The sequence below is a fragment of the Trachinotus anak genome, unplaced genomic scaffold (genome assembly GCF_046630095.1).
Source record: "Trachinotus anak isolate AG129_WGS33_773 ecotype Australia unplaced genomic scaffold, CSIRO_AGI_Tana_v1 ptg000010l, whole genome shotgun sequence".
Lineage (NCBI taxonomy): Eukaryota > Metazoa > Chordata > Actinopteri > Carangiformes > Carangidae > Trachinotus > Trachinotus anak.
In genome coordinates this window covers 27,058,068-27,081,169 of record NW_027273861.1, presented here as the reverse complement: position 1 = coordinate 27,081,169, position 23,102 = coordinate 27,058,068, and the positions used below count along the sequence as shown (strand labels likewise).

The 23,102-nt window shown below is 39.5% G+C and overlaps 2 protein-coding genes across 4 annotated transcripts in view; one reads left to right on the top strand and one right to left on the bottom strand.

The window, feature by feature from the left end:
• Nucleotides 1-7,482, top strand: part of ghrhrb (growth hormone releasing hormone receptor b) — a 38,901-nt gene extending 31,419 nt beyond the window's left edge. Inside the window, exons 9-13 of the mRNA XM_071486511.1 lie at nt 493-562; nt 1,974-2,065; nt 2,212-2,341; nt 2,495-2,536; nt 3,903-7,482. Of these exons, the coding sequence (XP_071342612.1) occupies nt 493-562; nt 1,974-2,065; nt 2,212-2,341; nt 2,495-2,536; nt 3,903-4,109 (541 nt within the window). The 3' untranslated portion in view covers nt 4,110-7,482. The remainder of the gene's footprint in view (nt 1-492; nt 563-1,973; nt 2,066-2,211; nt 2,342-2,494; nt 2,537-3,902) is intronic.
• adcyap1r1b (adenylate cyclase activating polypeptide 1b (pituitary) receptor type I) overlaps nt 6,742-23,102 on the bottom strand; it is a 28,342-nt gene continuing 11,981 nt past the window's right edge. For 2 of the 3 annotated variants that reach the window (XM_071486508.1, XM_071486509.1), the window contains exons 3-14: nt 19,690-19,792; nt 18,588-18,701; nt 17,977-18,080; nt 17,736-17,833; nt 16,064-16,196; nt 15,807-15,960; nt 15,640-15,700; nt 15,477-15,546; nt 15,278-15,369; nt 13,785-13,914; nt 13,168-13,209; nt 6,742-12,347 (exon numbers count right to left, since the gene is read on the bottom strand). In XM_071486508.1, the coding sequence (XP_071342609.1) occupies nt 11,958-12,347; nt 13,168-13,209; nt 13,785-13,914; nt 15,278-15,369; nt 15,477-15,546; nt 15,640-15,700; nt 15,807-15,960; nt 16,064-16,196; nt 17,736-17,833; nt 17,977-18,080; nt 18,588-18,701; nt 19,690-19,792 (1,491 nt within the window). In that variant the 3' untranslated portion in view covers nt 6,742-11,957. The remainder of the gene's footprint in view (nt 12,348-13,167; nt 13,210-13,784; nt 13,915-15,277; nt 15,370-15,476; nt 15,547-15,639; nt 15,701-15,806; nt 15,961-16,063; nt 16,197-17,735; nt 17,834-17,976; nt 18,081-18,587; nt 18,702-19,689; nt 19,793-23,102) is intronic. The other variant, XM_071486510.1, reaches the window with a different exon arrangement.

Below are 23,102 nucleotides of genomic sequence, written 5' to 3'. Positions count from 1 at the left end.
CACTGATCAAAGCGTCTCACACGGAGGCTTTGACATTTTACATTACTCCTGTAACTCTGTGCATGAAAGCTTTTAAAACATGCTTGAAACCATAAAATTTTCATGTTAATGAAAAATAATGTGATATTAATAAATATACAAGAAGATATTTACTGAAGTAGTGCTTTTCTTTACTTATTACTAATATTCATGTGTAACACGAGGAGATGCCTATAAGCTCATTAGCACAGTTTTTTATGTTTAATATATTACAGTGATTACATGACACACAGTTGTTTTTAACAAAAAGATCAGAAGGGATGAAACATTAAAAAAAAAAAAAAAAAAAAAAGTTTATGCTGGGTTTAGATTCAGACTTGCCCGTAGGGATCTGCTTCAACACAATTCTCTGGATGTGGACACCGAGCAGTCGTGTGTTTCATGACGAGATGTACAATATTGTACTTCTGTGGCTGCCTTGTTTATCTCATTACTGCCTGTTGTGTGTCTCAGGTGCTGGGATGACACAGATGTGGCCTTCATCTGGTGGATCATAAAAGCTCCAATAACTGCATCGCTACTGGTGAGTGCAGAGCTGTTACAGTGGGAGCTATCGAGGAATTACAGGAGTCCTAAATCTTGGGTCAGGCCTGTGTTGTGCTGCTGATGCCGCCTCAGACTCTCATCTTGTGTTTACGTCAGAGGCAAAAATAACATGTCAAGGAAAGTGGATTCAGGGAAATTGGTCAGTGTGCAGATTGGTCGACAAGCTGGTCGTCTTTGGCAACTAACAGAAACAGCTAATCAGCGACTGTTGTCTGTTTCGCTGAGAGGCTGATTACAGCAGCATTAGCCTCCTGGTTCCATGGTCATTTTTTCTCCCCAGTTTGGCAGAACTGATTTGTTTGTACTGTGGTCCTTGTCTCTGTTTGTTCCACTGTGAACCTGGAAAAAGAATAAAGGGCTGTGTGTCTTCTGATATACACATGCTGTCACTCACCATGATCAGTAGCAGCAGTTCACGTCAGCCCTAAAGAAAATATGCCAAATACATACAGATGTTTATCCATCACCCAATAACATCAGAGGGGTGTCTGAGTCATAAAGACAAGAACCAGGAGTCCTGCAACACATGGTCTGGCCCCAGGGATGATGTATTTCTGTTGGCCTGCTGGGATGTTCGCGTCACCCTGGTTCCCTTGACAAATGGGATTTTTACATTGTCTTTTGGATTAGTGCAGAAAATAAACTCTGTGACAAACAAAACTTTATGGTACTGACACATTTTGTTCCTCTTCACTAATAAACATCACTTTATGATGTTTGAAGCACCTGAAGTAAAAGATTTATATTAGGCTATAAACCAACTACACCATGGTCACATGACTTAACGTCACCACCACAAACTTCAACTTGTAGTTTGATTTAGCTCTGAGCTCTTCTACAAAAGCCTTTCCTCTTACAAAGTTAGTAATAATTTGCAAAATGTCCTCGACAACCATTTAGACAATTGTTAGCAACCAGTTTTTAGGAGCTATAAAAGCTTAAAGAAACCAGGACTGGGGTATTTACTGAGGTATTTTATGTTGTAGAATAAAAAAACCAGAAACCCATTAGAAAAAACCCAGAGACTTCCACACAAGGGAACTAATTTACTGGCTTTAGGACTCATTCCTGCGGTGATCTATTGTCTCTGGGAGCAAGTTTCATCTTAGCAGGTGTGGCCATGTCCTGTTGAGAAAAACATTCTCCCAGGACATCCCAGGATTATGCACAATGCATAATCCTGGGATGTTTGACGGATGACTATAGCTAGCTACAGACAGTGTCCTATTCAAGCTTGTCTCCAGTGGTTTTGATCTTGATTCGCTCATCGTCTGCTCTCATTGTTGCAAGATTATTAAAAAAAAAAAAAAATCAATACAGTGGTGCAGATATTTGTATCCTGGAATGAGTAACCTGGTGTTTAGCATATTTCTATTTGTTTCATGTAGGTGAACTTCATCATCTTCATCAACGTGATCCGGATACTGGTCCAGAAGCTGAGGTCTCCGGGTGTCGGCGGCAACGACACCAGTCACTTCAAGTAAATACATAAACACATGACAATACATCTATAGACGCACAGCAAGTAATCCTCACACACACACACACACACACACACACACACACACACACACACACACATATGTATGTAGTCCTCATGGTGTGTTCTGTGATGTGTGTGTGCAGGAGATTGGCCAAATCCACTTTGCTTCTCATCCCTCTGTTTGGGATGCACTACATGGTGTTTGCCTTCCTGCCAGAAAACACAGGGGCAGAGGCCCGACTCTTCATCGAGCTCGGTCTGGGATCCTTTCAGGTAAAAACACACAACACAAAAACAAATTACAATCCAAAACAACATGTTAACTACATAAAATTCACATTTTCCATGCAAACATAGTAACAATGTGTGTTAGGATATACACGTTATTTTATTTTATTTTTTTGATAATATTTTTCTCCTCTGAAGGGATTCGTTGTGGCCCTGCTCTACTGTTTCCTGAACGGTGAGGTGGGTAAATGCTACATGATATCAATCTCATCATATGATATAATGAATATGAGCTGGTTAAAAGTTCTCACAGACTCATTATTTCTTTCAAATGTGCTTGAATCATAGTAAATATTATTCAACACTGAGGAGAACATACGACTGATTTTGTATGTTTTCAGCTAATTAACTACATTTCACATTTTGTAATCTACTAACCAAAGCAATGGTTCACAATCTGTGGGCCAGGGCCCACTGGTGGGCCGTGAAGGTATTGCAAGTGGGCCAACATCATTTGCAAAACAGTACAATGTTGGTGGAAAGATATAATTATAAAATTTACACATTATGTTTTTAAATGAAACATTAAAAATGTTTAAATAACAATGTTTTTCTTCTTGTATTAATCACTGTGATTAGCCAACAATAGGATTTTTTAAGTTGTCGCCTGCTGGACCACATCGTATACTTGTTTATTATCTCACACTAAAATTTTACATCCATGGCAAACAAATGGAGCATCAAAACAGATAGCTGGTTAACAACAGGAAGAATTAAAAGGAAAGAGACAGATGGTGGCCTCTCCCCGTCAAACCAAAAAATCAAAATAGCAAGTGCCCTGAGAAGGCATCATTTGGCCTCCGTATTGTTATGGATTCAGATGTGGGCTGCCAACATTTTTCAGGTTTTTAAGTTGGCAATGAGTCGAAAAAGGTTGAGAACCACTGATATAAAGCGTGTAGTAAGTTTATGTATTAAATTCTTTGTTCAGGATGGACGTGTTAAAGACAAGGGAGTTGTACTATTTTTATCTGCTGAGGCACTTCCAAGCAGGTACTGACAATCTTACTGTTGGGACAACTAAGCACACTCTGATATCTGGGGCTACTTAAGAGCAGCCTTTATACAGGGCCCTGCACACAAACACACACACACACACACACACACCCAGGTGTTTTCACTTGTTCTGGTTGATTAGATTTCCAAACAGGTAGAAAGTGAGCGCAGCACTGATTGAACCTACACCAAAGTCGAGGTTTTAATAAAAGTGGTGTGTTTTGTCCTGTTCTTACAGGTGAAAGAAAGTTAAAAAGACAGTGAGGGAGATGTCAATCAAGTGCTGTTCTCAGAAGAGTCTAATCAGGCAAACTGACCTGTGGGTGCACAGATGTTTTTGTGTTGAGAAGTTGGAAAGTAAAAAAAAAAAAAAGATCAGATATATGTAGTTCATTGTTATTGGGCAGAAATCCTTTTATTAAGAACCTAATTTCATCTGGTCTCTGGATTATTTATTTTCCATGCTGCAAGTTTTGTTTTAATTCTGTGTGTGTGTGTGTGTGTGTGTGTGTGTGTGTGTGTGTGTGTGTGTGTTCGTGTGTGTGTTTAGGTCCAGGCAGAACTAAAGAAGAGGTTTTGGAAGTGGCAGACTCAGAGCTACCTGAGCTACAGCAAACGACGGCGTACGTTGTTCACGGAAAGCAGCACAGTCACTCAGATCTCTGTTCTGGACAAGTCCAGCCCCAAAGACCAGCCGGGCTCAGAGACACATGCCCTCGCACCCGCCGCCACGCCCAACACCATCTCCGCTGTCTGAGGAACGATGGACAGTTCATGTCCCATGTTTCAGCGTCTGCTTTGTGTTTGGACGATGTCCTTAATTAAAGACTTAACCACAGAGCCTGAGTGTTGAATGTTTGAGGTACCTCTTATCTTTGTCAGGCACTGGAGGTTTTGCAGAATCCCTCATGGGCCAAATTTATAAGTGTGTAGACTTGGAAACTCAAGTCTAGCTTTTATTAATTCACTACACTCACCTGCGATGAAGAGGTCATATTACTCACGACACCAACATCTCTTAGACAGATGTTTTCTTCTACAACAAAAAATACACACTAAAGTAGATACAGTTACTGAGTTTGAAATTTCAGGGATGATGATGAAGGTTCAACTTTTACTTTATTAAAGAAAAAAAAACTTGCTCATTAAAGGACAATCTCTTATCACTTCATGTGCACTTGCAGCTCCTCAATTTTGCAGATCTGTATTTATTTTTAATACTTTTACCTTATGTATTAGTGCCGTTCATTCGAGCTCACCGTGACGTCCTTGTTGTTCCTGCTGTTATCGATGCCAACGGGTATCTTGAATGTTGGATATTTGCCAACCTATGATCAAGTTACAGAGAGATTTCTTACAGAATGAAACTTTTAAACTGTCTTATTTAATGAAACATGTCCATGTTACCATCGGTGGCTCTGCATGCAACATGTTGCACAGTGCACTAGCGCACATCTGGAGCACTAGACTGTAAAAGCTATTTATTTGTCAGATTATTGTTTTTTTTATGTCTTCGTGTGAATGTAAATAGACCTGAACTAATTTACATGTATTTTATGACAATGTTGCAGTTCATCCAGCAGTTTTATATAAGTATCAGATTATAAAAAAGTCATGAATAATAGATAAGATAGATAAGTTGATATTTATGTTCTTTTTTTTTTAATCATACATGTAACTTGGTTTTATTCTTATATGCCATAATATTGCAAAATATGGAGTAAATTAAACTGTACATGTCCCTGTTTGTTAGCATAGGTTTAGTGAAGCCCAGTTACTGATTGCTGTTCTGATGCTAATGCTAATCCAGAGCATGTTTCCTCTAAGGACAACGTGAGATGTTTTTAAGTCAAGTTTATAGTTGAATTCATATTGTTTCTGCATTTAGCAGGTATGTATCATAGATAATGTCCACACATATACACATATGTACATGTATGTATTGTCCATTGAAGGAAAACTTACATAATTCACCCACTGACCACTACAGTGCCTTTATCGTACAGTATAACTCACTGTCTTTCTGCTGTTCAGGTGGATTGAACCTACAGTCCGTTTGCATTTAAAATCTGTGTAACAAATCATATATTTAAGATTGTAATATTATACCATGTACTTGAGCATTTGCTGGGCAGCAAAACATATTGCCTCTGTGATGTGACAGATTCAAGATGTGACGGGAAGTTTGTGCTTAAATGACAAAAAAGAAGTTTGTTAAATCTTAAAATTGTGCAGCAAGGAAGAGTGTTGGACTGTGCTTTTTAGATTACATCTATTTACATTTTTGGTGTGGACAGTGAACATGTTACCTCTCTTATCTTACTTGAAAATGTGATTGTGAATGTTTCTCTTACAGGTTCCAGTTTACGACGTAATGCAAGCTGCTGGTTTGGTGTTTTCTTATTTGGGCTGGGGGCAAATATTGAAGGATAAGACTGGTGATTGTCTATATTTTTCTTATTGTAAAAATCGTATGAAAAGACCAAAACCAACAATGTGTCAGTCTTTTTCTCAACAATTTCTGTGTCCTCCACCCCGTCTGTGGCTCTCAGCCCCAAGCCCATAATGCTTTAAATTTTCACAAACACATAAAACAACTGGGCACTGTAGTTTTTTAGCAAAGCCTCCTCAAACAGAAAAGAATTGTGTTTTCTCTGCTGCCAAACATGATGGTGATGGTAATTTGAGTTTATAATACAATAGGTTATAATACGCCCTCTGAGCAGTGCTACGTCTCCAGGTCAGATTGGAGGCTACAGCAAGTTGCCATCGGAAAGTGACGAGATGGGCTAATATGCTAAGTTCAGTAGAAGAAATGAGGTGATCGGGACAAGAGTTAAGGAGACAGCTCTTGATGTGTAAAAGAATGAAGTTTGATGCTGAACTCGCAATTTCTTCTCGACTGGTAGGTAAACAGCTGTTAATGCTAATGTTAGCTATGATCAATTGCAAAACTTACAAATAGCTCCTTTAAAAACATAAGTCACACTATTGAATTGGGTGAGTGACATGTTCGTTACCATTTATTTTGCCTCAATCCTGCATAGACCGTCCTTTTTCCTGTATATTTTGAGTACCAAATGTGGATTCATCCACTGCTGAAAATAGTCCCAAAGAAGTGCACTCTTACCTCTTGTTTGTGTAACATTTGTTGAAAACTAGTCTTCAGCTGTTTAAGGAAATAGCTGAGCCTCTTTTGAAAATGAAACTCTAAATATATGACCCTTTTTTAAGGTTTACATCTCAGGAGGAGTGGGACTGAGTGCCACAGAAAGGAAAGGTAAACTGTAAAGTATTGAGAGACATGCTAATACTGTTGGTTTTGGTCTTTTTATGGGGCTGATTGACAGAAAGAAAAACCAACCTTATAAAAGACTTCCAAATAATCATTGAGCCAACAAGTTAGAAACATTTATTGTCGATAATGTACCAAAAAAACCCTTCACACACCAAACAAAATAAAACGGTGCAACTTTGCAGTGAAATAGATCAAATTAAAAAAAGAAGAGCAGACAGAAGCAGTCTCACAGCAGAGTGCTTTAAGGTACTTTTACATTCAGCCATCAGAACACAAATTGCCGAGCCCCCCAACCCCACCCCCCCCACTTTTTAGTTTTTTTTTTTTTTTAATCTATAAATTACTTAAACAGGCAATTGGTATAATGAAGCAATTCAATAAAGATAACCACCATCAGAAAGCTGAAAAGAAAAACATTTTAAACCTATTGTCATGTCATGCTATGCAGTAAAAACAACAGGACCAAAAAGCAGTTTTTATGGCACTTTTCTTTTCCTCCTGTTTGGGAAGATTAACATTCAAAGGAAAAGTATTCGATGGGTCCTGATGGGACTAGAGCTACAATTAGATAAATCCTTCACAGTTGAAACCCAATATCTGTGTTCTAGCTTATTAATTGCCTCATCCACTCGTTACAGCAGATTCGAAAACAAAGACACGGCTCAGATTCTCTTAATGGCCTGAAAGCTCGACCCTCCCTTGTGATTACATCTGCCGGTCAAATGAGATCAACACGATTTAACACGCATGCATCAGCCTATTAGAGAGTACAGAGGCATTACAGGAGGCTTTATACTTTTAGCAAACACGATCACCATTTAAAAAATAATAATAATAATAAAAATATGAGAACAATCACAGCGCAAAATGACAGCTATTCACTTTGAACCACAGAAAACTCCATTTACAAGGTACGACATTGGCAGGTTGTTTCTGTCTCGCACATTTAAACTGCAGTTTATTTAGTCACAAAGGTTGGCTACAGACCTCTAAAACACTTCAACTAACTACTTCATAGTTCAAAACAACAGGTTCAAATGAATATTTATTATAATAATAGCAACATCTTTGTCTGACATCAACAGAGTACTGGCAATATAAGGCTCCAACTTCCGTATTAACACTAAAGGAAATAATATAGAAATGCATCAAGAAAATCAGGCTCATGATGTGGTCAGATTGTCTTAATATTTGTGATGAACTGGACTGGACATTCAACTGAACCAGAGCAGAGGCGCTGATTGTCCAGCTCTTTCCCCCGAACATCAGAAGATGAGACAGGGCCCCCTTATGGCTGCTGTTGGATCTGCGCTGGTTTTATTGCAGGTCTGACTGAATACAGACACAGCAGAACGACAGGACAATACAGTTTCCGGTCAGCCCTTCTTTTTCTCTCTTTGCCTTTGCTTGGTCTGGATTCACAGAAAACATGGATCTGGATCTCTGCAGGTCAAAAGATGTCTGTACATTGAGGTTAAAATGGGGCCAAATTTGGTTTGAAACTGAAGGTTTGTTTTTAAAAGATCTATGCTGCATATAAACATTTTTTCCATGTAATTTCAGTGACAACAGATCAAAGGCTCAATGGCTAATCTGGAGCTTTTGATTGTAAGAGGGCCACAACTATTATTTTCATATTCAATTAATCTGTTCTTTGTTTCCTCAATTTCTTTAATCAATTAATTGTTTGGTATTTCTTAAAATTTTCCAAGATCCCAAGTCATCAAATTGTGTTTCTTGTCTGACCAAGTTCAAAATACAAAGATATTCAGTTTATCACAAGCATCTGAGAAGCTGGAACTACCAAACGTTTGGCCTTTTATCTTGAAATTAATCAGTTAATTTGTAGTGCTAGATTGAAGTACACATGTATGACTTTCGGGCGCTTTACAGACTTAGAAATTGAGAGTGTGAAAACAGGATTATTTTAAGACCACATGACGACATGGAAGTCCTTAAATGATCAGAAAAGATGAAAATTTTATCTCCAATTCCCTGACACCTGGAGAAAATCCACCTGCTGAATCAGATCATGTGATATGCTCAAGAGCTGTTGAGGATATCAAGGTTTTCTCACTTGGAATTTGGCAGTTTGAAAAGTAAAATTAGGCTGTTTTTGTAAAACAATAAAAAAAAAAAAGAAGGTGGATTTAAGTTCAATTAAACAAAAGAATTTAGTAATTTTCCATTAAAATTATAATCCTGGCAGTGTCAAGAAGATAAAAAGAGGGGGATAAAATATTTAACAGATCAATTAAATGAAGAATGTAAAAATGGAAATTTAAAAATGTAAATTACTTGATTTTTTTTTTTTTTTTTCCAATTTCAGGTTGGTTTTCCTGGCATCATTTGATATAAGTAGTTCTAAAATCTGGGTGTAGACCATGGAGCACTACAACTGACTAAATATATGAAAAAGTTATCACAAAAGTGTGCATACATAAATAAATAATATTGTTAATTAATTATTTATGAGTGTAAAATCCAGTCACTTAAGAAAAAAAATTAAATAATCAAATTTCATTGTTCTATTCATCTTAAAGATATAAATTCATTTATTTATTCTTCTTGTTATTTAAGACTTTTTGTTTCAGGACTCCATACTTGACATTGTTTTGCTTGCACATTACCAAAACGATATTTATTGTGTGATTGTGTTCAAACAGCTCATGAGAAGAAAACTGAGATGTGCTTTTCTATCATTATTGTTATTATAAATAATGTGCACAAATATCTATTAGTCAAAGAATTCACTTTTTTGTTGTTTTGGAGTTTTGCAGTTCCAGTTGCAGACAATTAAATTCAGACGTTTGCAGTTTGACCAAATTATTTCTGGTTATGCAGAAATTGTCAAATCTGTTGGAGGTTTATAATAAAGCCCCTTTGAAGTAGAAAACTGTTAATTATTTTGAAGAATAACATCAAGATATAAGTTTTCCTGTGGTTCAGGTTAATGAGACTTTTTGCAGTCTAGTAATTTCCCTTTTTCCAGCTGTAGAGAAAGGAAAATGAAAACATGTGCATGTGATAGTGTTCTGTACATTGACGTACTGAGTTAATATACTGTACCACAGCTTTATTAAAAACACTAATCGATCGCATGTCGTGCTCATCTTTCACAAAGACGAGTTAAAGTACTTTGAAGGCCTCCAGGTTTGAAATACTGATTTAGTCTTAAGCATCATAAAAGCACTTTGTTAAACCCTTTTCTTTACTTTGCAGTTTCGTTTTGAACTGAAAAGACAATTTTTCTTTTAAATCATCAACAGAAGTCAAAATACTTGTTTTGTGCTTAAAGGCACTTTTGGAGACACAAAGTTTTCAGGGATTCATAGGAGAGTTGAGTCAGACCAAAGGAAAAGTCTGCACTGACATCAGTTGCAAAGCTAACTCAGCCTTTGCAAACAGATACGGCCATGCAAAAAAAAAAAAAAAAAAAACTCAGTGAGGAGTTGATTAATTCGTCTTTGGAATGAGAGAATCACCCCGAGTTAAAAGTCACTCTCCAAGTTACATCCACGAATACCACCAGAGGCAATGACTGCAGAAAGACAGAGATACTGTGCGGTGGCACAAGGGATTTGTTGGGAAAGTTAACCCTCATTAATTAAAATTAAAACAGATATTTCAAATGTTCGGGGAAAAAAAACCTGCAACAAATCAGGATTTTTTTCCCCAAGATTAGTGAAGAGCTGTGATGTTTCAGATGGTCTAAACCTTCACTTAGACCAGTACAATGTTGAAACTTCCTGCAGGAGGCGGTTGAAGAGGCTCCACTTTTAAAAGTGACAATAAAATCTGTATTACAGTGCGTTGCCTCTACAACAGCCTTTTAGTTAAATGCTAAAAGTTTATGAAAAAAAAGAAACTGTTAAAAATTCTAACATCTAATTAAAACACTAAATTCCCACAAAAAAATAAAAAAAAATAAACAAAACCACATGGACAATAAATGAAATTTCATGCAAGCAGTTGAACTCATGGTGCTTCAGTCATGAGTTCGTTTTCATTGACATGTTCTGTACTAACGGCTGTTTGACACTACAGACGTGCTGATCTCCAAGGCGTCTTCTTCTTCTTCTCTGACGTCTTGTGTCAGTGCTGAGATTTTAAAAAAGAGGTTTGTGATTGTGGTCGTCGTCGGCAAACCTCAGAGCTGCACGTACATCCGAAGAAGACACTTTTGAGTCGAGCATCTAACCCTGGTCTGTTTTTGTTTTCTACTCGTTTTTTTTTTTTTTTTTTTTTTTTTTTGGCATTTCACATCAGTGTAGAAAATATGTCCTTCTCATAAATACTGTTCTTTCCAGATGTATCACCTGTTAGATCCAGGTGAAATTTCTCCACAGTCTGGTCGTCTTCCAAACCCATTATATTGTTTTACATCAGTCACAGTTTACACAGGAAATGAAGGCTTTTGCCAGTGGTGGGTAATAACACTGAGCTTTCATACACAGTCACTGTTTGTACACAAAGAGCTCTGCAGTAATTTAGAAATGACGTAGTTGGCAGGTCTGGGTGTGTTGTGTGCAGCTCAGTCAGAAACACTGATCTAAGTATGAATCTTCACTCATTAAGGTACTACTGTACATTAGGGTGCCCAGTTTCTCACCTCGTGTAAAGGGTCACTCCAGCTTTTAGTACTGCACCTTCATAAAATCAAGTGGACCCACGGGAGACAGATTGAGAAGCAGACTGGTCAAAGTTGAAGCAGCAGGGGCAAAGATATCCTGAATATAAGGTCCTAGTGTTGGGCAAGCTCCAAAAAAACTTAATACTACACTTCCCATAATGCTCCTTGCCTGGTAAACATCTTTAAAACCAGTGGAGTGCCCCTTTAAGGTATTTACATGAGAGCAACCGGTGTTGTCTGTCGTAAATCAAGCCATTTCAGCAGCTGTGAAAGGAGGAATACAGTGTGTGGTTGTTGTTTAAAATACGTTTTGAGGACAGAGTGAAACTGGAGGAGGAGTGAAAAACCTTCCTCAGATGGACTGGAATGATCACTGTGAGGGGACACACACTGCAGAGCAACACACTGCTCCCTCTGTGCTGGACAGCAGCAAATACTGTAGCACCAGGCAACTGTAACACAAATACAATATATACAGAGAGATGACCATGCTTCTGCACGTCTCAGCCCAATGATGCACTAGATACACACTAGATTCCTTATTCATGCCTTTTGAAAATGTTAAGCTGCTTCATTCCAGCTGCACCTGAACCAGGTCAGAGGTCAGCACATGAAGAGATTCAATATTTGGCACCTGACATTCAGGTTTGGTCATATTTCAAAGGGGAAGCAGGTCAGACTAGAGGCTGCTCTGGGTCGCTGGAGTTGAGTTGGGTTTCCATCATGGTTTCATCCGGGTATGGGTTGGGATATGGGTTGAGGAACGGGTTGTTGAGGCTGGTCATCGGGACGAGGGTGGGCGCGGTGGTGGTTTTGGCGGCGTCGGGTCCGGCTGCGGACGCGGCGTCCCCATCGGCGCCGCTCAGGTGGCCGGGGTCTCGGCCTGCAGGCTGGACATGCGGATCTGCGAGCTGCTCTTGCTGAGGATGGACAGCTGCGTGCCCCCGTTCACCCCACTGCTCGCCAGCGAAGGATGCCGGTGCTTCAGGTCCACAGCAAAGTACCTGTTCACCGTCCAGCTGCGCCATTTCCTCTTGATCTCCGATTGCACCTTGAGGGATATACTTCACAAGGTCATTATTAATGGACCTCGCTGGAAAGAGACAAGCTGACTGTCCCTCTCTCTCACTATAGTTCAGTCTGTACTCAAGGCTCATCGTTTTCAGTTCTTACTTCTTCATCAAAAGGAACGGGAGGGTTTTTATGCCCCCACATACTCAAAATTTTGTAGTTCCTGTTTCAAGCTAGCTCAGAACATAGTTTAAATTCTTTTTAGAAATAATTTGTAATAGTTTGAAAAAAAAAACTGAAAACAATGAGCCTGAGACATACTATACTTAAAGTTATTTGCATTTAAAGCCTCATCTATTCCTTATGCTGTTGATCATCAGTGTTGTTCTGTGTATATTTAAAGGTCCCATATTTTATATCTGAAGTGTTGATATCCATAAGAAGAGAAATTTGCAGTTTTAAGAACCAAAAACCAGCTCAGTGTAGTTTTAGTTTTTTCAGTGATTGAAAAAAATATAGTAGATTTCAGGTGAACACTCAGAGAAACCAAATCCTGCAAGGTTGGATGATGGGTCCAGGTGGGTGGGGCTTCGGGCGTGGCTGAGAGCGGTGACTGTTTTGTTGTGACATCACAAAGTTCCAGAAGTCCTGACGGCTGGTTTTAAGGCTCAGTTTCTGAATACAGGCTGTGTGCATTTCTCTGTGGACTGAGGCTTTGATACTTTCACAGTATTAATATAGAACCTAGACCTGCTTTATAATTAAAAAACACATGAACATTTCACTTTATACAATATGGGACCTTTAATTAAGTTGAGTATTTAGAAGACTCTATGAGAACAGTGTCAGTTAGAAGTCTTAGAGGACATTTACCTCTCCATTCAGGAAGCAGTAGAGGACGGCCACCACAAAGCCCTGCAGACAGACAGAGGGTCCAAGTGTGAGACAAAAACACTCACGCTTCTATTTTAACAATAGATAGTTGTCAGAAGAAACACAAAGTAAGAGCAGTGAATTAAAACCAAGCGTGTAAGTTCACTTTTTGAATCTACAGCCATTATTCCAAGTGCACAAATAATAAGCTGCAGCTGTTGCTGCTTGTTTTTGTTTTCTTTGCTTTTTTTTGCAAAATTATTTAATATATGACCTGTAATCTGTTGTGTGTTAAATTGGATCACTACATCCTAAATCACTGCAAAAAATAAATAAATTAATTAAAATAAAATGTTAGAGGTGTGACTTTGTGCGCGGCCTCCCAGTCAAAGTGTTCCTCTGTTCTGAGTTTTGTTTGTTTCATGATCTCAGTTTGTGACGTACAGTGGGTCTAACTTAAGGCCAAGTCTCAAATCTCACATCTATTAATTGTTAATGTCCTTATTCTTAAATTAAAATGTAATGTTTGTCTGCATTGTAACTCTGTATGACTATGAATGGAGCATGAAAGGCTTTTTTTCTTAAATTTCATCCACGATGGAGAAACATGGAGTCACCTGGAAGGATCCGAGTCCGAGCTCAAACACCAGACGCTCTCGCTTGCTGAAGTTCTCAGGGGAGAAGGCGAACACAGTGTAGTGAATCCCAAAGAGAGGAATCAGCAGCAGAGTAGAGCGGGCCAACCTCCTTCAAAACAACACACACACACACACACACACACACAGAAGTTATCATGAGAGGACCAGACAACAGTCTGCAGTGTGTGTCCTCATTATAATCTGCACACACATATATGATGACAATTTTCTGCCTTAATAAGTTCAACTACAAATTTGATTTAATTGTAACATTTAGGAAACATGGTTGTCTGTGTGGTCATTTATGTTCATTTTAAACACATGGAGAAAATTCACTGCTCTTCCTCAACTCTAAAGTAAAATCCCTTTAAATGAGAGGAGTGGGCTAAAACATGAGCTGCAGTTTGGGAGCTCATTGTTCAGCTTGATGTTCACCTGAATGTCAGTTTGGTCACATGAAAAAACTATTTGCTCTCTAGAGATAAAAAAGATCTACGATCCGACACATCACAGGATTATAAATGAAGGATGATAAAGAAAAGGGAATCGCCTGTTCATGAGAGGTCCCAAGTAGATTTTGCTTTATTTACATCACAAAAGCAGCTGTAATCCAGGACCAAGACTGTGACTGACAGTGATTAAAACTTTGAAATCTGACAGCTGAATGGTCTGGCCTCATACCACATGGGCCCAGATGCCCTGAGCAGTGAGTCCTGCTTTGGCTTCTGTCTGGTTGGACTACTTTCTGCGTGTCATCCCCAAACTCTCCCCCTGCATTTCCTGTCTGTCTCCACTGCTGCTGTCTAATAAAGGCATGAAAATCCTCCAGTCCTGGTTGTCTCATCTCCAGCTGCTGCACAACGCTGCAGCCAGATTCTTAAGGAAGAGAAAGCATCTCACCTGTACTTGCATCCCTGCACCGGCTACCAGTCAAGTACCTAATTCAGTTCAAGGTTCTTTTATTAGTCTTTAAGGCTTCACACGATCTGCCACCCCAGTACATCTCTGAGCTCCTCTGCTCCCTCTCCATCCCCAGATCTCTCAGATCCTCAGACCAGCTGTTCCCAACTGTCCCTTGATCAAAGCTAAGGGAAAGGGTCTCACTGCAGACGTCCGAAAGCTTTAAAACAATTTACCTCTTTTAATAGAGTGTTACCTCTCTGTGAAAATATTTTGGTCAAATCTGCTTATTTTAAATGTGTTTTATGAATAAACTTGATTTGATGATGTGATAAAAATGATGTGATAACAATGTTTTTTTAATGTTCATCTATGATGTGATAATACACAGCATAATAGCATCACAAGCAGAGAAGAGCCATAGAGTTAGAACTGACTCAGTAATATCAGTTACACTGATTTATGTCATGAGTTGTACTGAATTAAGCAATGGTGCATTTAAGTGCTTGCAAATTCAACTTTTCACATGTAAGAAGAAGGTTGTGTCATTTCTTCCGACAAAAGTTACTCACAGGTAAATACTGGACTCATTTCCTCCGATATCTGGGGACTGTAACTTCTGGACGAGGATGACGATGATGCCAATAAAGAGAACGAAGTTGATCTGTGGGGAAAAAAAATGTGAAGGAAACTTACCAAATAATAAAAACACCCTTGATAAAAATTGCAATGTTCTTATGTCCCAGTTTCTAGAACAGACTGATAACGCACCATGATGGAAGCCAGCACAGGTCCCTTTATCACCCACCAGATGGCAGCGTTGTCATTCATGTCCCAACAGCTGAGGGACGCAAAGTGACAGAACGACACATTCAGCAACGCGAACACACAACAACCTTCAACATGAGACTAAGGTCTGCTGCTCATAACCTACCCTATATCATCAAAGTGCAGCCTCAGCACCGCCCAGATGGTCACACACACGGTGGGGGTCCCTGATCCAAACAGAACAACAAAGATGCATTTAATGTAGAATATGAGTTAGTGTGATGTTTATATGATGAGAATCAAATCCAGTGTATGGTGTGTTTGATGTCTCACCCCAGCCTATGATGATGTACCAGTAGAAGTATCTCTTCTCAGGGAAGAAGGTCTCCACCAGTAAAGTGAAGAGGTACAGGCCCTCGATGAAGAGCCAGAAGTAGTTAGAGAGGACGCAGTAGTGGAAGAATATCATCACTGCTCGACACTCCAGCTTTGAGGAGACAAAAGAAAACATAAGAAAATTATATTTAAACATCAGCGACTGCCTGTTAAAACCCAAACACTGCACAGGCAGGCGCGTCTGTGTTACTCACAGTGTGTATGAAGCAGTGCTCGCTGTCCTCTGTGGCGTACAACACGCCATCTTTGATGAAGACAGAAATAGCTCTCAGGATGAACGACACAAATAGATTCATGTGGATGAAGTTCCTGGTGCAGTGCAGCTTCCTGTGGAAGAACAGACATGAACACACTGATTATCATGTTACCTTTTATTCAAAGACCCACTTCCTTTGCTGCACAGCTTTGCTAATTATTTGTTATCACATAGCAGCTGCAGCAGCTGCAGAAGAAGCGCTGCAGTCCTACCAGCAGTGGTAGTAAGAGAAGAAGTGATAATTATTGGGATTTGGTCAATAAGTAGCACTAGTACCACTAATACTGCTACCTCTAGTAGCCTTGGTGTTACTAGTGATGGTAACACTAGTAGCAGAAACAGCGATAGTAGACGGTGAAGTTTAATATAACAGTAGGTCTGATTAGTGATGTAGCAGCAGCTGTAATAACAGTAGTGGCCAAAGCTCAAGCAGTAATGCAGCAGCTGAAGTCATGGTGGTAGTAGTAGTAGTAGTAATAGTAGTAGTAGTAGTAGTCGTGGTAGTAGTAGTAGTGATAGTGGTGATGCAGTAGCAGGATTGTAGGAACATCTTCTGTTGTAGTAACTGTGGTGGTAACAAAAGCAACAGCAGTAGCAGTGGTAGTGCAAAAGCAGTTCTGTGAGACTTTGCTCTTTTCTGTATAGCTTTGTACGGAAGCTGAGTAAGGCCATACTTTGAATTTTTTTTTTATCCTGTTATCTTGAGATAACAACTTATTATAAGGAGAAAATGATTTTTTTGTTACATTATCAAGAAAAAAAACTTTCTCGAGATAACGGGATAATTATTCCGTTATCTCGACATAACAAAACTCCATTGTCTTGAGAATAATATCTCGAGTAATCATTTTTTCCTGTCATCTCGGAATAACAAAAAATTGTTTTCTCCTGACATCTTGAGATAATGAGCTTCGTTATCTCTACAACAGGATAAAAACATTTGCAAGCACGGCCATTCTTCGCCTCCGTAGTTTTGTGTGTTGTCTTTATTATGTGAAATATATTTTCTATTATGTTTTTTTTGTCTGATCTGACCTACCAAAGAATTACAGATGCAAATGAACTTGAAGCCACAATCTGATGCAGCGCATCAAATGGAGAGACTGCACATAAGCTGCACATGGACCCTTTTAAAATAATGGTGGTGGTGGTAGCGCAGCAATAGTACTGTAGTACTAGTAGGGGTTGTAGTAGCAGCAACACTACTAATAGTAGTGATAGCAGTGATACCAACACTTCTTGTAGTAGTGGTAGTATAGGTACTAGTATTTCTATTAAAAACTATGTTGTATGATGTTAATCTACTAATGCGTTTCTATAAAATATTAAGGCACAGGATTATTCTTACAATAATTTATAACAAACCAATATCTAAATAAAAGACCACATTTGATACCATTTATTTCTGTACTTAAAAATGTATCTTAGACCTCTAGGATTAGCCAAATAAATGGATCTTACATGTAGGATATTTACCATGGATATTTTAAAAGACTTAATTCTTTAATCCTGAACAGAAATCTCTAACACCCAGATTTAAAACATCCTGGTTAAGAGACTTAACAGAAAAATTAAGAACATCGACCTCATCCTCAGCCACTGAGTCTCACCTGAACCTGCACAGGATGACCATGGCTGTGGTGAGAGAGACCAGGGAGGTGCTGTAGCCCACAGTGTACAGAGCCTTCACCGACACATAGTACATGTCCTGCACGTGGAGCACAAACACAACAACAACAACAACAACAACAACAACAACAACAGACATGACTCAAATTTCATCCAGCTGAATCTCCTTCCTGTGTTTTTGACCGACAGAGTTGGGGGGTTTCTGAGCAGCAGTGCACTGACCGGATGGCTGCTGTTTCCCTCCTCGTACAGGCAGGCGTCGATGTAGTGAGGGAAGGTCTCCGACCAGCCGAACTCGGTGCAGTTACGACTCACCTTCCCCAGCTCTGTGGACACACAAAGACTTAATTTGATTATAGCAAACACAGACAAACAGTCAGACCTATCTCAAGAGTGCAATCAGGAAGAGAAGCAGACCTGACATTAATTATTTCAGAGATAACGGGAGTCAAGAGACTAAAGAGCTAGATAGTTAGACTCAGGATATTGGTATTTTACCTCCAATATCATGCATGTGTTCTGGTTGTTGGGTTGAATATTTACTCTGTGATCAGTCAATACTGTATTTATCATCAATAGGAAGCCCTGTAAATGCGTTCCTCACATAAACAAACACCCATACACATAATACAAATACAAAAACATTTTAACCCTAAAACCCTTTTGCAGAAGTGAGTACCAGACAAAACATGTGATTCTTTCTGACGTGACTCCACAGTTTTACACATGAATCTTTGACGTCATAAACCCCAACAACACACTCAAAAGTCCAGAGACTTCAACCGGAGTAACTGCTGATGGGACCTGTGAATGAGAAACGTTTAGAAACTGACCATAGTCTTCTTCACTCATGAACTGAGAGAAGAGTTCGGGACAGTTGACCATGACCACCTCGCCGATCTTGGCCGGCTGCCAACACGTCAGGTTGTCCCACATCCACGGACAACCTGAGGACACAACAGGTGGACAAACACAGCGTTTCACTCCAACGAGCCATATGTTCATTTTTGGGGACCACCTGCGACTCATTTATCACTACATCAAAATCACAGGAGCAGAAGCGGCAGTTCTCATGCCAACGGCTATTTTGAACACAAATCTTTTCTTTGTAATCCTACGTGTTGCTAGCACAGGCTGTGCAGGTATTTATTTTAAACTTGGCTTCATAAAAGCTTCAGGTTCAGTCAGGAACTAAAATGCTGCTGATGCAGACAATATGATGTAATAAAAAATTACTTTTAAAACAGGGTCTTAGGTTTGATGTCAGTAGCTTATGTGAGTGGAAATTGTCAGGGGCAGAAAATACAACATCTGGCTGATGTTGGTGCTTTTGTTGGTGATAAATCAACAGGGTCAAGAAGGAGAACTGGCACCAAGCATCTTATTCCAATCTTCCCTTCCTCCATCATCTAATCAGCCAGACAGGCGCATGTCACTCACTGTCTCAAGGCTCAACTTTCATTTTCATCATCATCATCATCATCATCATCATCATCATCATCATCATCATCATGAGATGCTGCCAGTTAAAGCCTCTGCCCCTCCCTGTGTGTGGAAACAGCGGCACAGAGCGGAGCGTCAGTATTCATCTGCTTTGTTGAATTTCTCTGTTGGCAATCCTTCAGTTTTTTTTTGTTTTTTTTATTTTGTGCTACCGATCAAGCACAGACACACACACACACACAGGCAAACTGTGAAGTCTTTCTAATGATCTCTCTGTGCAGACAAACAGGTCAGCGTCAACTACAATTTGTAGAATTATCTCCTGCTCGTTAGTATGGAGGCCCTGAAGATGTTCTGGTTATTAATCCCTGTGTTTATTCCTTTTTTTTTTAATTAGCAAGTGTTGAAAACTGTTAAAACACCAACAAAACAGCAGTTAGCACGAGAGGAGGGGATTAAAGGCTAAACAAACACTGACACACAAAAACCTACCGAACTCTGGATCGTTCCCAGGATCTTCCAAGGCCATCATTTCCAGGCATTTCTCCTGCTCCCTCTTAATCACACAGTTAGAGGGGACCTGTTGGCTCGAAACCTGGAGCACACACACAAACACACACAGAAACACACACACACACACACACACACACCACAAAGAGAGAGAAAGAGGGAGTCAAGTGGCTGAAGATTACATCAGACCAGAGAGGAAGGACCCAAAGGTAAAATGGAGGAGGCTGCTTCATTAACGTCACAGTGCAGTTCGCACCACAGTGTGGGAGAGGTCGTAACTCTTGGATCTGTTTAAACACTCAACCAATTAAACAAACCATTTCAGAGCTGCTGGCACTCTCCCCATGCTAACTGACCCAGAGGAGGGGCATTATTCACACGAAACCAAGGCAGGAAAGCCTGTCAGACGTGCACTTTTCACGCTGGACCATGCCAGCCTTTACTCCCCATCAGTTAAGAGCCACAGACAAATGCACAGAGACAACTGTTTATACTTTTGCTCTCCAGTAGCTACAGTGGAGGCCAGAGATCACAGCAGCAACCAGAATCACAGATCTGCGACTGTAGACACAGAGTTCACACCCTCTTTGCAGCCCCCCCCCCCCCCCCGACAACTGCACAGTGCTCAGCTAATGCTGGGAGTCAGGCTGGGGGGCAGTGATGGAGGTGGGTGTCTGCTAAGTAGACAATCTTGCGTCTGTGTTGGCGTCAGTCCGGGGGACGTCGCGTCACAGCAGCTTTATGAGGTGGAGCAGGGGAGCAGTTGAGCGTTTCCACGCTGACGTCAACAGCCTCTGCTTGGGATTTGTGCACTGAAGATTTACCACAGTAATAGAGACAAAGTAGTTCTGGGGCATTGTGTGGAACGAGTGTCGACACACTCTGTATCCACAGATCTGCCGGATGATTTATGTGCTACACTCTCAGCAGCAGCACCATTACTGCAGTGCTAGGGGTGAATTCAATGCAGTAAAAACGGAGATGGTTAAACTGATGAGTCTTCAGACCACTACTGTTTAAATGTGGATTTTATACCATCTTAAAATGTTTGTCCGACATTGTAGACAATAGTTTGTCATATTAACAGGTTTGGAAGTAAAAATATTTCCATCTGCTTTTTACATCCATGATATTTTAGGAGTAGGTCCTAGCATCAGTCTCCAGCTTTAAAAGCTGCTCACTCAAATCAAGTAACTATCTTCTCCGAGTGTTTAAGTGTCTTTCAGTTCATTGTTTTGATTTTGACCTCAACTAAACTTGTTTTTGTTATTTGTGAAAAGCTGGTGTTGAGAACGGCTCCATAGTTACAAATGAATGAGACTCTTACTTCAGGAACAAAAGCTGGAAGTTTCAGTTTCACTCAGCTTTCTATTGGCTCGTTTGTTTGTGGATTTACATTCAGTTTAGTTGCCTCTCCTGAATCTACTGTAGAAATTGAAGCTTATTTATTTCTGCTTATTTCCCTGGATCAGAATGTAAGTATGGTGTAAAGTCTGTCTGCACTTTTTTGACAGAAGTTCAATTACTTTGTGTTTGCCCCTGTAGATAAAAGCAATCAGTCACTTAACGTCACTAATATGCAGCTTTTGTTTTACTGGAAAACTTAATGCTACAATATGTTCTCTCAAACAAACATTTACCAACAGATCAGATCAGACAGATTGTGCAGATCGCAATCTATATTTTCCACAACATCTGCATGTTGCAACTAAAGCACAATCACTGGCTCTGGGTTCTCAGGTAAAAGTCTTGCAGACCCACACAGGTGTTTTCAGTTAGTCTGGCTGATTAGACCGCTGCTCAGATGAGAGGAGCTGTGCTCAAACTTACAGCAGGTCACCGAACTGCACGTAACAGGTGCAACATATCGAGCAGGAGAGTCTCGGCTGTCAATCACACCCACACTCAGGAGGAGAGGTCTAATCAGGTGAAATCAGTGCAAACACCTGTGGAAGTGTTGGAGCTTTGCAGTTAAAAGAAACACATGAGTCATGTATAGATATTTTAAAAAACTTTGTTCTGTTAAATCATTTCATTTATGCTGTGAGGGCTGTGCTGCTGGTAATTTCTGTTTCCGTGTTTGAGATTTAGAGACCTGAAAGGTTGAGTGCATTGATTTAAGCAATAAAAATATCAACACCGACCTACAGTGCAGCATGTGAGTTCACCCTGGATCATTTTTATGTTTTAGATACTCATCCACACTTTTGACCTCCACTCCCTCACGTTTCACTGCTCTGTATTAAAGTCCCTGCTTCGTTCTTTGGCACTGAACGCTGCCAGCAAACATCAGTCGTTAACACAGATGCACGTGAACTTAATTCAGAGATGACAGAGTTGCTGGAGTGATGTGTGTTTGAAGAAGCAGGGAATAAAAACACACTGTGTGAGTCTTGGACAGTTTAAAGTAGAGTTTATGTTCTTCTGTGTATTTCTCTGTTGTGTGTAACCTCCTGTGGCAGCTGTCGGCCTTAAATCACTTCACTGTCTAATCAGGTCAAACTGTGTAAACCCAGCACGATCAGCTTCACACTACATGTACATGAATAAGTGTGTGTGTGAGGCTGTATGATGATGGCTAAATGACCACACGGCTGATGGAGCATCATATAATATTTCAAACTAATCCAGCAGCTGAATTCCTTTTTATCCTTCAGTATAACATCTGTTTAAGAAGCTAACACAAATTTGATTCATTCATTTTAAAAGTGAAGTAGGAATCAAATGAGGCTGAACTACAAACCCATTTTTTGTCAGACTTAAAAATCACATCCACTACAAAATACAAAATTCATGCTGTCTTGTAAGAATCTGTCTCTTGCATGTTTGTTCTGTGGGTTTCCTACCGTGACTGTTGTTTGGGATGTTACTTTGCTTTTGACACAAAAATAAATTGTTTAAACTTCATGTAACAGAGATCTAGCAATCCTTCCCTGTTTTTAATAAAAAGTTTTTATTCATTTATTTTTTAAACTTAACCAGGAGCTGGTTTGACCAGTTTTATGTAATTTCAAACCTAGCCTAGATTTAATATATTTGATAAGTCAAGATTTATGTATTGCTAAATTAAAACAGGATACACTACACAAAGCAGATAAATATAGGCCTGATAACTAATATCTATGGATAACTAAAATCCATAGACAATAATTTTTACACCCAGTAAATGCCAGGTGACCCTTGGCTAATGCAACTAGCTGACAGAGCTAATGTTATCTTGCTAATATGACATGTTCAGACCTGAAACCCCGAAGGTTTTAAATTACATTTTACAAAAACAACAGATTAAATAATATCTATAATAAAATTTAAAATCCAATAAAAACTAAAGCATGTTAGCTAAACGGCATTAGCTGGTTTAATTAGCATAATTCCCACTCTTTCTAAATAATGCT